Source organism: Pyrus communis, chromosome 10 (genome assembly GCF_963583255.1).
Source record: "Pyrus communis chromosome 10, drPyrComm1.1, whole genome shotgun sequence".
Classification (NCBI taxonomy): Eukaryota; Viridiplantae; Streptophyta; class Magnoliopsida; order Rosales; family Rosaceae; genus Pyrus; species Pyrus communis.
In genome coordinates, this window is record NC_084812.1 from 16,584,359 (window position 1) to 16,598,842 (window position 14,484).

Here is a 14,484-nt window from a genome sequence, read left to right on the forward strand (position 1 = left end):
CTTATTTTAGAGTACATAATATTTGAAAGACAAATATTTTTCTATGTTTTGAAATAATATTTATGTGACAATGTTGTGACAACCCGTTCCGTATTTTCGAACTGTAAGGGTGAAATGACGTTTTTGCCCCTAGTGTGGTTACTTCGTTGTGTGGTTGTTTTTGGATTTTGTTGGCAGGTTTTGGTCCACACACACACTCTCCCACACCCCCTCACCCTTTCCCCTGACTGCATCCCTGTCCTGAGCACTCTCTCTCTCCCTTTCCTATTCTCTTTATACGGACACACCCAAGAACCATCCAAACCTTCACAGATTGAGGAAAAAAATTACATATTCATGCTCGTGAGGTCCGTAGGAGTTCAACCATACCCATTTCAGGTAAGGATACCTTAGTTTTCACGTCGAACTCGGGATACCCCGATTTGGTCACTGTTCATGCACACGTTAATTCTTGTGTTTTTGGGAATTTCAAGCTTGTAGGAAGCTTCGTGAGGTCCTTAGGAGGCTCAGGGTGGTTCGTTTGAAGGTTTTGGACGTTGGGATTGTGAGATACAAGGTTGGCCGGAGTTGGTGGTGTTTCCCCGGTGAGATTCCATGTGTTTTAGCACTTGAAAGTGGTATGGATTTGTTCCTCTCGTTGTAAGCTTCATTTTGGTACCAATTTTGTGAAATTTGGTTGAAAAACGAAGAAGTTATAAGGTTTTGAAAATTTCTTTGTTTTCCGTCGCCGACAACGACGCCGGAGCTTCGCCGGAGAAGATGACGGAATATTCCTAACGGCGTTAACGGAATCCGTTAAAGTTAACGGAATATTCCTGACGACGTTAACTGACGCCGTCAGTGTGCCAGGCATGTGCCTACGCATGGCCGGCACGTATGGCCGTGTCTTGGCCGGCGCGTGAGGGCGCATGCGGCGGAGTGGAAAATTTTTCTAAAAATATAAGGATGTTCCTGAGGTTGAATAGATCACGTTGGTATATTCATACACCCCATTTGAGCATTGTCTGAGAAGTAATTTGTGATGCTGGTTATGTGCTTTAAAATTAACGTTTTTATAGTTGTTTCGCATATAGGTGAGACCTATCTCGAGGACGAGCGCGGTCACTATAGGCAAGGGGGTTACGACCCTTTTACATACCAGTGAGTGGGCTTTTGGTTTTCCGTATATACCTATATACTTATGTTTTTCCCAGAAAATGAATTGAAACATTTATATGTTTTTATGTCATGCATTATGTTGCCGTTTGTTTATGCATTGTTAGTTGCATATATATATATATATATATATATATGTGTGTGTGTATTGGTGCTGTGGACGCACAGGTAAGTTATGGTTTATGTTTATGTTCAGTAGTGATTTGAGATGCATAGAGAGCTCATAACCTGCACCCCCGGTGTTAGTGCTCTCGCCCAGAGTTGGGCACAATCCTTCACGTGATGTTCACCTCCCGCACCACACGCTCATCTTGGATCCAAGTTAGGTGCACAGTCTTGTCATACAGACCACTTTAGGTGGTTCCGACTCGCAGGTGACCCTCGAGTATTCGCCCAACCTTCACATGATCGTAGCACTTGAGCGTACTTATATTACACCCAGTCTTGTCGTACAAACCACTCTAGGTGGTTCCGACTAGAGTGCAGGTATAGTTAATGAGATTGAGATTTGAGCTCTAGATTCAGCCGTACAAGTCACGTTAGGTGACTCCGGCTGACAGATTACATGGCATTGATTTTGACATTCCTGAGCACTTGCATTTTACTTCGAGGCTTTTGGCATGGCATATTTCTGAGCATGACTTATATATATGTATATTCTATTTTTCTGGGAGGTATATAGGTTTTACGACGAGGGGTTAGAACTTTGTTTATGAAATGATTTTCGAAAAGCTTTGTTTTTGCCCACTCACACTTTTTGTTTTGCGCCCTTCCAGGTTCTAGTTGGTTAGCACTTTTGCTGGCTCCCCAGAGGATTTCCCCGGCACATCTGACAGATTATCACCAGTGTAGGACCACCTTTGGGGTGTGTTTATGTAGTATTGTTCTCCTGGACTGCATTAGGTCTTCGAGCTCTGAACTTCGTTTTCACACTTACGCTTGCACATGTATGTTCTTACGTGGTGTATAGCTGGTTTTTATTTATTCGTACTTTTATTATTATTTTATTAGCTTCCGCATTGTGCACATGGTTACGTCACTTCCACATGACGGCCAGCATGCCCTAATTTCGGTCAGGGTGTGTCAGTTTGGTATCAGAGCCTAGGTTTGGCAGTCTTGTACTTTTGTGAGTATTCTAATGGTTTTGGTGTCTTCTGTCAGAATTATGCCGCCTCGTCGGGAACCACGTCGATCTGCTCAGCCTAGTTTCCCCGATGTAGCTCAGCTGGGGGAAGCTATCGCTACAACTATTCATTCGGCGCTCCGCCCTCCCCAGAGGACTCCTCTGGAGACTATGTATAATTTGAAGTTGGACAAGTTCAAAGGTAACGAGGGTTTTGAGGGTGCGGAGCGGAGGCTAGAACATATTGAGAATACCTTTCGTGTTTTGCATAATCAAGGGAATCTCCCTGTCGAGAAGTGGGTGGAGACTACATCGTGGTTTTTGGGTAAAGATTCTGCATCCTGGTGGGAGCAGGAACTTCGTCGTTTGACTCCAGCGGAGAAGACTGATTGGGATGTATTCTGAGAGTTGTTCAGGAGAAGGTTTGTGCCTCTTGAGTATATTGACCGCAAGAAGCAGGAATTCACTGAGTTGAGACAGGGGAAGCTGACAGTAAACAAGTACTACCGGAGGTTTACTGATTTGTCTCGCTATCATCCAGATGTTGCTGGCAATCCGGCAGAGATGCTTCGTCGTTTCCGTTTAGGCACTAAGAAGAAGTGGCGTTCGATGGCGACCACTACCCCTTGTGACACCTACCATGAGTTTTATGAGATTTTGTTGAGAATTGAGGATTCAGAGAACATGCCCAGCGAGAGTGAGGAGGAAAAGAAAGACGGTAATCAGAGGAAGGATGATAAGGGCAAGGGTCAGGCGTCGCTCAGACCTCGTAGGACCCAGAACTTCAAGAGGGGTGGCACTAGTTCTAGCTCTTCTAGCGGTGATTTTAGCACCACTGGTCAGGGTCGTGGTGGTAAATTTACTGGTGGTGCTAGAGCCCAGAGACATAGTGATGCTGGTAGAGGTAGAGCCCCAGTTTGCCGCAGGTGTAATAATCGACATTTTGGTGAGTGTAGGCGAGGTAGCAGTGGTTGCTTTACTTGTGGGCAGATGGGACATCGGGCTGTAAATTGTCCCCAAAGTCAGCAGAAGCCCCATCAGACTTTCTTGCCACCACCTGTACCGATTCAGCAAATTCCTGGTCCTGGTAGTTATGGGCAGACGGGTCGAGGTGGTGTCTATTACTATTAGGGCGATGCTGTTCCTTATGTCCCGGGACAGTATCAATATCCCCAGGACCCATATTCTCAGGGTGGTTATCCCCAATATTCTGGTGGCTATATGCCATATCCTCCAGTTCCATCAGGCGGGTCTCAGTGGTTTCAGGGAGGACAGACTCAGTAGGGGGAGATTTCTACGAGTAGTGCGGGGTCTTTAAGGCAGTCTGGTCAGCCCAGTCAGGGGCGTGGCACGCAGAGTCGTGGTGGCCAGACGAACAGAGGTCGAGGTGGACGGCAGCAGACTCAGGGACGTATTCATAACATCTCTCTGCAGGATACTCAAAACAATCCAGACTTGATCATGGGTATGTTAAATATCCTTGGTTATTTTGCTAGAGTATTAATTGATTGTGGTACTACACATTCTGTGATTTCTCGTACATTTGCTCAAGTGACGCAACCTCGCCCCACACCTCTAGGGTATGATTTAGAGTTCGCTATGCCTAGAGGGGAGAGATGTATTGTAGATCGTGTGTACCCAGGATGTCCAGTGATAGTGGAGGATGTTGTTATGCCAGTTGATCTTATCCCATTAGATATTGTTGACTTTGATGTGATTCTGGGCACGGATTGGTTGCATTTCAATCGTGCCAATATTGATTGTTACGGGAAAATAGTTACGTTCCATCGTCCTAGATTACCTGTGGTTACTTTTGTGGGCAAGCAGAGTGGGGTGAGACATGGCGTTATTTCGGCCGTGCCAACGAAAAGGTTGTTATCTAAAGGTTGCCAGGGGTACTTAGCTCATGTAGTGTTGGATGAGGCTGCTCCTAGTAAAGTGGAGGATGTAAGGGTAGTTAAACATTTTCCTGATGTTTTCCCTGAGGATTTACCTGGATTGCCGCTAGACCGAGACATGGAGTTCACCATTGAGTTGCTTCCAGGTACTAATCATATTTCCTTGACTCCCTATCGTATGGCTCCTGCTGAGTTAAGGGAATTAAAAGTTCAGTTGTAGGAATTAGTGGATAAGGGTTTTATTCAGCCTAGTACTTCACCTTGGGGAGCTCCAGTGTTGTTTGTGAGAAAGAAAGACGGAACATTGAGGCTATGTATTGATTACCGGCAATTGAATCGGGTGACGATCAAAAACCGCTATCGTTGCCGCGTATTGATGATTTATTTGATCAGCTTCGAGGTGCTTGTGCATTCTCCAAGATTGACTTGAGGTCTGGATATTATCAGCTGAAGATTAGTAGGGATGATGTTCCTAAGACGGCGTTCAGGACTCGTTATGGTCATTAAGAGTTTCTGGTTATGCCATTTGGATTGACGAATACACCAGCTGCTTTTATGGATTTGATGAACCGAGTATTCCAACCATATTTGGATAGGTTTGTTATTGTTTTCATCGACGACATTCTAGTGTACTCTAAATCTAAAGCGGAGCATGTTCGACATCTCACTTTGGTGTTGAAAAGGTTGAGGGAACACCAATTATATGCTAAGTTTAGCAAGTGCCAGTTTTGGTTAGACCAAGTTGCGTTTTTGGGGCACGTCATTTCAGCTCAAGGTATTTTGGTGGATCCTCAAAAGGTGGCAGCTGTGGAGAAATGGGAGCAACTGCGAACTGTCACTGAGGTGAGGAGTTTCCTTGGTTTAGCAGGGTATTATCGACAGTTTGTTAAGGATTTTTCTGTGATTGCTTGACCACTTATGAGGTTAACGAGGAAAGATGTTAAATTTGAGTGGGATGATAAGTGTGAGCAGAGTTTCCAGTAGTTGAAGTATTGTCTCACTCATGCACCTGTTTTGGCACTCTCGGACGATAGTGGTGATTTCGAGGTCTACAATGATGCTTCTTTGAATGGTCTGGGTTGTGTGTTGATGAAGCATTGTAGGGTAATTGCTTATGCTTCACGACAACTGAAAACTCATGAGTTGAATTACCCTACACATGATTTGGAGTTAGCAGCCCTTATTTTTGCGTTGAAGTTGTGGAGACATTACCTTTACGGAGAGAAATGTAAGATCTTTACAAATCATAAGAGTCTTCAGTATCTTTTTACGCAGAAGGATCTTAATCTTCGTCAGCGGAGGTGGATGAAGCTGCTTAGTGATTATGACTGCACGATTGATTATCACCTTGGTCGTCAAACGTTGTGGTTGATGCACTTAGCAGGAAGTCTCAGGGCCGTATCAATGCGTTGTACGCTAGTCGTATTCCTCTTTTGGTAGACTTAAGATCTACGGGAGTGAGGTTAGAGGCAGAAGATCGATAGGTGGCTTTACTTGCTAATTTTCAAGTCAGGCCAATTTTAGTTGATTGGGTGCTTGAAGCTGAGGTAGCTGATAGGGAAACTCAAGAATTGATCCAAGCTCGAGATCGAGGGAGGAAGAGAGACCTCAGAGTTTGTGATTCGGATGGCATGCTGATGCAGAAGGGTAAGATGTTTATGCCTAACGATTTAGATTTAAAGAAAGCAATTCTCGATGAAGCACATATCTCAGCTTACGCTATGCATCCAGGAGCTACTAAAATGTATCACACCATTCGACCATTTTATTATTGGCCAGGTATGAAAAGGGAGATAGCTGAGTATGTGAGTAGGTGCGCTGTTTGTCAGCAAGTTAAGGCGAAAAGGAAGAAGCCGTTTAGGTTGTTGCAGCCGCTTCCTGTTCCAGAGTGGAAATGGGAAAACATTACTATGGATTTTGTGTACAAGCTTCTGCGTACACATAATGGTTTTGATGGCATTTGGGTGATTGTTGATCGGCTTACTAAGTCAGCACATTTTATTCCAGTAAGGGAGAAGTATTCTTTGGGCCGATTAGCTGAGTTGTTCATCTCGAAGATCGTGAAGTACCATGGTGTCCCTATGAGTATTGTCTCGGATCGTGATCCGAGATTTACATCTAAGTTTTGGGTAGCTTTTCAGGAAGCTTTGGGTGCGAGACTACCTTATAGTACAGCTTATCATCCTCAGACGGACGGACAATCTGAAAGAACCATTCAGACGTTGGAGGATATGTTGCGAGCTTCGGTGTTACAATTTGGTGATGCTTGGCACAAGCGGTTGGATTTAATGGAATTTACCTACAACAACAGCTTTCATTCGAGTATCAGCATGGCACCATTTGAGGCGTTGTATGGTAGATCTTGTCGCACACCCTTGTGTTAGTCTGAGGTCGGAGAAAGAGTTTTGGTGGGCCCGGAGATTATTGAGGAGACTACTCAAAATGTTCAAGTAATCAAGTCTAACCTGAAGGTGGCCCAGGATCGACAAAAGAGTTTAGCAGATCGGCATGCTACTGACAGAGTGTATGAGGTTGGCAATTGGGTATTTCTGAAGCTTTCACCTTGGAGAGGCGTTGTACGGTTTGGAAAGAAAGGTAAGTTGAGTCCCAGGTATATCGGACCATACATGATCACCGAGCGAGTTGGCGAGGTAGCTTACAGGCTGGAGTTGCCTCCGGAGTTGGCTAAAGTACATAGCGTTTTTCACGTGTCCATGCTTCGACATTATGTTGTTGATCCATCTCATGTGATACCTCCTCAACCCTTGGAAATCAATCCGGATTTGACTTATGATGAGGAACCAGTGACGATTCTAGATTGGAAAGAAAAGGTTCTGAGGAAGAAGACAGTGAATTTGGTGAAAGTTTTGTGGAGGAATCATTCTGTGGAGGAAGCTACTTGGGAAACTGAAGATCGGATGAGAGATTTGTATCCTCGGTTGTTCTTTGATCGCTAGGGGCTTGCTTTGTGTGGTTGTTTTGAATTTCGGGACGAAATTCTAATAAGGTGGGTAGGTTGTGACAGCCCGTTCCAGATTTTCGAACTGTAAGGGTGAAATGACGTTTTTGCCCCTAGTGTGGTTATTTCGTTGTGTGGTTGTTTTTGGATTTTGTTGGCAGGTTTTGGTCCACACACACACTCTCCCACACCCCCTCACCCTTTCCCCTGACTGCATCCCTGTCCCGAGCCCTTTCTCTCTCCCTTTCCTATTCTCTTTGTACGGACACACCCAAGAACCATCCAAACCTTCACAAATCGAGGAAACAAATTACATATTCATGCTCGTGAGGTCCGTAGGAGTTCAACCATACCCATTTCAGGTAAGGATACCTTCGTTTTCACGTCGAACTCGGGATACCCCGATTTGGTCATAGTTCATGCACACGTTAATTCTTGTGTTTTTGGGAATTTCAAGCTTGTAAGAAGCTTGGTGAGGTCTTTAGGAGGCTCAGGGTGGTTCGTTTGAAGGTTTTGGACATCGGGATCGTGAGATACAAGGTTGGCCGGAGTTGGTGGTGTTTCCCGACGAGATTCCGTGTGTTTCTGCACTTGAAAGTGGTATGGATTTGTTCCTCTCGTTGTAAGCTTCATTTTGGTACCAATTTTGTGAAATTTGGTTGAAAAATGAAGAAGTTACAAGGTTTTGAAAATTTCCCGGTTTTCCGGCGCCGGAGAAGATGACGGAATATTCCATCAGTTTGGACGGAATATTCCTAACGGCGTTAACGGAATATTCCTGATGGCGTTAACTGACGCTGTCAATGTGCCAGGCACGTGTTTGTGCGTGGCCGGCGCGTGCGGCGGTGGAAAATTTTTCTAAAAATATGGGGATGTTCCTGAGGTTGAGTAGATCACGTTGGTGTATTCAGACACCCCATTTGAGCATTGTATGAGAAGTTATTTTGTGATGCTGGTTATGTGCTTTAAAATTAATGTTTTTATAGTTGTTTCGTATATAAGTGAGCTTTTGGTTTTCCGTATATACCTATATACTTATGTTTTTCCCAGAAAATGAATTGAAACATTTATACATTTTTATGTCATGCATTATGTTGCCGTTTGTTTATGCATTGTTAGTTGCATATATATATATATATATATATATATGTGTATTGGTGCTGTGGACGCACAGGTAAGTGCCAGGTAAGTTATGGTTTATGTTTATATTCGAGCTCATAACCTGCACCCTCGGTGTTAGTGCTCCCGCCCAGAGTTGGGCACAGTCCTTCACGTGATGTTCACCTCCCGCACCACACGCTCATCTTGGATCCAAGTTAGGTGCACAGTCCTGTCGTACAGACCACTTTAGGTGGTTCTGACTCGTAGGTGACTCGCAATTATTCACCCAGCCTTCACGTGATCGTAGCACTTGAGCGTACTTATATTACACCCAGTCTTGTCGTACAGACCACTTTAGGTGGTTCCGACTCGAGTGCAGGTATAGTTAGTGAGATGGAGATTTGAGCTCTAGATTCAGCCGTACAGGTCACGTTAGGTGACTCCGGCTAACAGATTACATGGCATTGATTTTGACATTCCTGAGCACTTGCATTTTACTTCAAGGCTTTTGGCATGGCATATTTCTGAGCATGACTTATATATATGTATATTCTATTTTTCTGGGAGGTATACAGGTTTTACGGCGAGAGGTTAGAACTTTGTTTATGAAATGATTTTCGAAAAGCTTTGTTTTTGCCCACTCACACTTTTTGTTTTGCGCCCCTCCAGGTTCTAGTTGGTTAGCACTTTTGCTGGCTCCCCAGAGGATTTCCCCGGCATATCTGACAGATTATCACTAGTGTAGGACCACCTTTGGGGTGTGTTTATGTAGTATTGTTCTCCCGGACTGCATTAGGTCTTCGAGCTCTGAACTTTGTTTTCACACTTACGCTTGCACATGTATGTTCTTACCTGGTGTATAGCTGGTTTTTATTTATTTGTACTTTTATTATTATTTTATTAGCTTCTGCACTGTGCACATGGTTACGTCACTTCCACGTGACGGCCAACATGCCCTGAATTCGGTCGGGGTGTGTCAATGTAGTATTCATATACTAATTTAGTATTATGCTTTTCTAATTTTCTTTTGGTCAAATTATATTTTTCATTTTCATTATTTATTTGTTTAAAATATATTTTCTTTAACAGGAAGGGATCAGGTCATATTTCCTGATAATATTAACGGGTCTATTTGGAATTGGGTCATATTATTCCTTTACTTTGACAGATGTTATACAACGTGATCCGTTAAGATATTGGGTATGTCACGAAAATATAAGACGAATGGGTTAAGCTCAAATCCTCCTGGCTCGGCCGCTCCGGCTGTTGGGTGCGAATATTTCCGTCAAGAACTTATTTGTGCTGATAATTGGGGATATTACGAATTCCACGGACATGAATGTTTTTGTTCAACTTTAGACAAAGTCCACACTCTACACCACTATAAATAAAGCCAACCTTCGATGTGAGACGAGGATGTGTTATAATATTGTGCTCAAATCGCTGAGATGGGGATCTACCTCGGCGACGCCGTTGATCGTGGAATCAAGAACATGGGCGCGAATCGAGGTCCGACAATGGAATTACAAGAGACGAGGGAGATGTGGGTGAGCTTGGGCATGCTGCGCTAGTCTCGTTAACTCCCTCGGATGCAAACAGCGGCGCGGGGAGGCTGGGGTGGTGTGGCGGGGACAACGACGGGCCGAATACGACCGACAAAAACAAGCTGGTGTGTAGTTTCTCTCAAAACAGAAAGAGAATTTGAAAGCTTTTAAGGGCTTCAATTTCTGTGCCTAACGTAGTTTCTAACACTGTTGAGTCAATTGCAGTTGTCTCTAAGCATTCGAAGGACTTTCTTAAGTCCGATTCTGATAAAATTCTGAATAGTTTGAAGCAATTATGGGAAATCGCTAGGTGTGGTAAGCTTTCGGAGTTTGTTGTTACGGTCACACAAGCTGTAACTTTTGGGGGTATTGCTGGGTTATCAATCGAAAACAGCGAGTGATGGGGATGGTGGAGTTTCTAGTGCTTTAAGCTTTACATACCAGGTTATGGATAAGCTTTTTTACCAGTCCTTGGTCGGGTTTTGCTTCTGTTCTTGTTGAAAACTTTGCTAGGATTTGGTATTAGCTTTCAATTCAGATGGAAGGTCTGGCAGAGGGTCTAATTCTAACAATTCTCTCGAGTATGGACGATTATGTGTCAGAAATGACTAATGTTCCGAGATGGGTTAATGTAATTTCAGGCGAAAAGTTTAGAAGCAGGTGTACGCGAAGCAGGGCGGGGCGGGGGGGGTCGCAAGGACATCGGCGGGACCAACGTGACCAACAAAAGCAAGCTGGTATTTTTTTACAGAGGAAGCAGTTGGTTTTTTTTTGGGGGGGGGGGGGGGGGGGGGGCGGCGGCGGCGGCGGCAAGGACATCGGCGGGATCAACGCGACCAACAGAAGCAAGCTGGTATTTTTTCACAGAGGAAGCAGTTTGAGTTGGAGGATTCGTTGTGGGCGTCGACAGAGATGTTGGGGAAAAGGAGCCTGGAACATGAAGTCTTCTTTTCGTTTTTCTTTATTTTTTTTAAATATTTAATTATTTGCCACATCATCACTTAACTGTCAAATTAACGATTTGACTAACGGATGTATGAAATTGCAATGGAATGATAAGTAATGTATGAAATTGAATATCTTTTATTGGATGTGATTGTGATTTCTTAATTGATTGAGTTGGTCTTCAATTAGAAAAACATAAAGATAAGATTTAGCAATTAATCATATCTTTAGTACCTTTGACTTTTCTTCTCACCATGAATAGGATAGCTTGATAAGGTTCTAGTCAACTACTTAGGTCTGCAAGAGTGTTGAACCACATGTGGATTAAATGTGGGTCTCGCCAATTTAATAAGGTCATTTTAGTCACTTGTGGGTAAAAGTCCCCGTGTCAGCAACATGATTGTATTATTTTTTGCTACACAAATGGCCCCAAAATTGTTGTGTTGCACGTAGGAGGTGCGGGATGTGTAGAAGCCAAGTTAAGTAAGCCTGCCAAAGTTGAGTTATTTGACTGCATTGGATTATGAGCTTTGACTTGTAGTAAAAGGCTTATGAGAGAAGAAGTTCAACTACCTATGGAATTTATTTAATTTTACCTTAAGTGGAGGATTAAATAAACCTAGAGAGCAATTTTCTTCCAAACAAGAAGGAGAGAAAACTAGAGGAAATTGTACCCTCTCCCCTAGTTTTCTTCTTTGCTTGCCCCATGGAAGGTCAATCATTGTCATTGTTGTCGTTGTCGTTGTTGCGCCTCCAAGGTAAGAAGAAGAAAGAAAAAATTTCTTTTTTCCTCTTTCTTCACGCCTCTACCATGGGGCAGTTGGGCTAAAGCCGAGGTGAATTGCTAGCGCTGTTGAAGGGTGTGGTAGGACGGTGCAAGGCCTTACTGGGCAGAGAGATGAGACATTGGGCTTGCCTAGTAGGTGGTGCTAGATAAGGCATAGCGCAAGGAAGTCGGGTTGTTTTGGTTGTGGGCCTGACACAGGAGCCCTAGCCTCGGCATGCTTGGAGGAGATGTTAGTACCAGCATGGGTTGGGCCTGCTACTAGGTGACAGGAGCATATTTATACTACTTAGTTATGTTATTTCCTTACATTTAGTGAGCTAATTACTACTTATTATAGTGTTTTGAGCTATTTTCGTTTGTTTGCAGGTCCTAATGACAAACTTGGCAAGAAAAGGCAATTTTGAGCCTTTTAGGGCAGTTTTGGGCTTATTTTGGATAGCTTGTATATGGAGCAACATGGATGGACGAATTTGGAGTCAAAAGAGGTTAGAAACATGCGACAAATCAGAAAAGGAAAGTTCATGACAAAGAAGATAAGGAAAGTGCAAGAAAAGGGGAAACATTATCCCAAAACTTATCCAACCTTATCTTATCCAAACCTTATCCTATCTTATCCTAACCTAATCTTGTTCCAACTTAATCCTAGCTGCAAGTGGACCTAAAAACCTAATTTCTAGAAGCCTTATCTGACCCTAAAATGGTGCCACACATTCCCCTTCTTTTATGCCTTCTAAAACACCCAAAATCAGCCATAAAACACTTAGTTTCTAGAAGGCCCAATTTTGGACGAAAATTCTTAAACCTTTTTCTGATTGGATTCTGATTTAATTTGGCCCTTTTTCTCTTGGATTTGGATTGTATAAGTCCATATCTGAGATTGATTGGGCTAAGACTTAATTCCCAAACCCTTGTCGCAACTTAGGGGCCCAAAAACATTTTTATCAGCTAGGTTTAACCCTAAATCTGATTGCTAGGGAATCGACCATGCTATATATATCTGCCTATTATTGTGCCGCACCCCCTTAGACACCCTAGGCAGCCATTCAACATTGAATTCATTCATCCATTCACATCATTCACCATCCATTCAGAAAATACACTTTGTGCCGCAAGTCCTAGGGAGAAGAAGGAGTGCCATGGCTTCCATAGGAGAAAGGGCATCTTGTGCAGCAAGAAATCTGCATCCATGGAGACTTTCAGAGTTCTTTCTTCCCTTGTTTCGTTTCCATGTTTATTTTAATTTGCTTTTCAATTGTTATGAACATGTGTAACTACGTTTTTCTTAGTTAGGGGTGAATTCAAAACCATGGGCATACGTTTTATATGAATTGATTTCCTCCAGATTTTGTTTCTTGAATTGTGGATGTGATTTACTTAATTGATTTATTGAGAACTTGTTCTTGTGTGTTGATTAAGGATGCATACTTAGTTTTCATACTGATAGGAGCATATTTATGCGCCTTAGTTGCTTGTTTCCTTGCATTTATGTTGCTAGTACTTAGTAATTTTAGTACTTTAAGCTATTTTCGTGTGTTTGTAGGTCCAAAGGGTTAAAAGAGCAAAAAGATGCATTTTGGAGACTTTTGGAGCACTTTTGGGCTAAGGATGGATAGCCTATGCTTGGAGCCAAAGTGTTGGACGAAATTGAAGACCTAATTGAAGACCAAAGTGTTGGAACCTTGTTCCCTTTAGTTCTAAGACATTTAAACCTTTCCTTTATCCATTGCACATGCATCTCCATAAACCATCAACACATTCACACATCACCCATTCACCTTTGTGCCGTGACTTCACTCTTTCATCTCAGCCACACCTCACACATAATCATTCAACCATGCACTCCACATGCATTTCCACCCTTACAAGACCCTAATCATTCATCCACCTTTCTCCCAAAAACCGTGCACATGCATACACACTTCATTTCAGCCACATGCAACCATTAAACATTCAATCATTTCACCCCACTTAATGCTGTGAGTTCCCATCAGATTTCCAACCTAATTCACATGCATTCCATCCTTTAATTCACCCACATGCACTCATAATCATTCACACCTTGCATTCACATGCATTTCCAACCTAATCACTCACCCACACAATCTGCAATCATTCAAACAAACACCATCATTGCCGTGCATCCCATTCCATCTCCCATTTCAGATTGCATTTCATTCATTCCAACCAAGCCACATGCACTCCCTTTAAATATATTCAACCTAGCTGTCATTCCACTTCATTGCACATGCATTCCCTTCATAAATAATTCACATGCATTCATCATCATTCCCCCTTTAATCCACATGCTCTCCCATTTCAGATTACATTACCATTCACCACAGAAAAACACCATCATTGCCGTGGCTTACATGCACTCCCATCCTTTACCATTTCAGCCACATGCATTCATACAAAGCTTTAATCCACATGCATTTCCACCTAGCTTTCCACCTCACAACCACCAGAAATCAACCAAAACCGTGCATTCCCTTTCATTTCTGTCAAAGCACATGCACTCCCACCCTTTAATCACATGCATAAATCAGCCACATGCATCTCCCATCACCATTTCAGATTTCCACCCACCTCCTAGCTGTCATGTTCCCTCTTATTTACCTATAAATAAGCATGCATTTCAGCCACAATTCATTCACTCATTCATTCACACTCATCCATTTCAGAAATTCAACCATCACACCAATCCTTGGCCGTGAGTTTCCCTACTAATCCAAACACCACTCCAACCACTCCCCATCCCTCCAAAACACTTCACACTATCCCAAAACTCACCTTAGACCTTGTGATACAACAACGAGGAAGAGAAGAGTGCCTAAACGTTCATACAATTCAAGTTTGAGTTGTTGGAATGTTTAGGTGTTTCTTTGATTTCAATGTTTAAATTCAATTCTCTTTGTTTTGTACGTATGAGGAATGGAAGAGAAGAGTGCCTAAACGTTCATACAATTCAAGTT

The 14,484-nt window shown here is 43.0% G+C and overlaps 1 protein-coding gene across 1 annotated transcript; it reads left to right on the forward strand.

Annotated features, from left to right (window-relative positions):
* Nucleotides 1-3,877: 3,877 nt before the first annotated feature.
* Nucleotides 3,878-5,088, forward strand: LOC137747934 (uncharacterized). Its single transcript, XM_068488058.1, has 2 exons — nucleotides 3,878-4,322; nucleotides 4,946-5,088. The coding sequence occupies exons 1-2, from the start codon at nucleotides 3,878-3,880 to the stop codon at nucleotides 5,086-5,088; spliced, it is 588 nt and encodes a 195-aa protein (XP_068344159.1).
* The last annotated feature ends 9,396 nt before the right edge of the window (nucleotides 5,089-14,484 follow it).

Excerpts from the sequence above, each read along its gene's own strand:
- LOC137747934 (XM_068488058.1), top strand. The coding sequence starts at position 3,878 with ATGCCTAGAGGGGAGAGATGTATTGTAGATCGTGTGTACCCAGGATGT. Across the intron at positions 4,323-4,945 it reads CACCATTGAGTTGCTTCCAG|CTCAAGGTATTTTGGTGGAT; the intron begins GTACTAATCATA and ends ACGTCATTTCAG.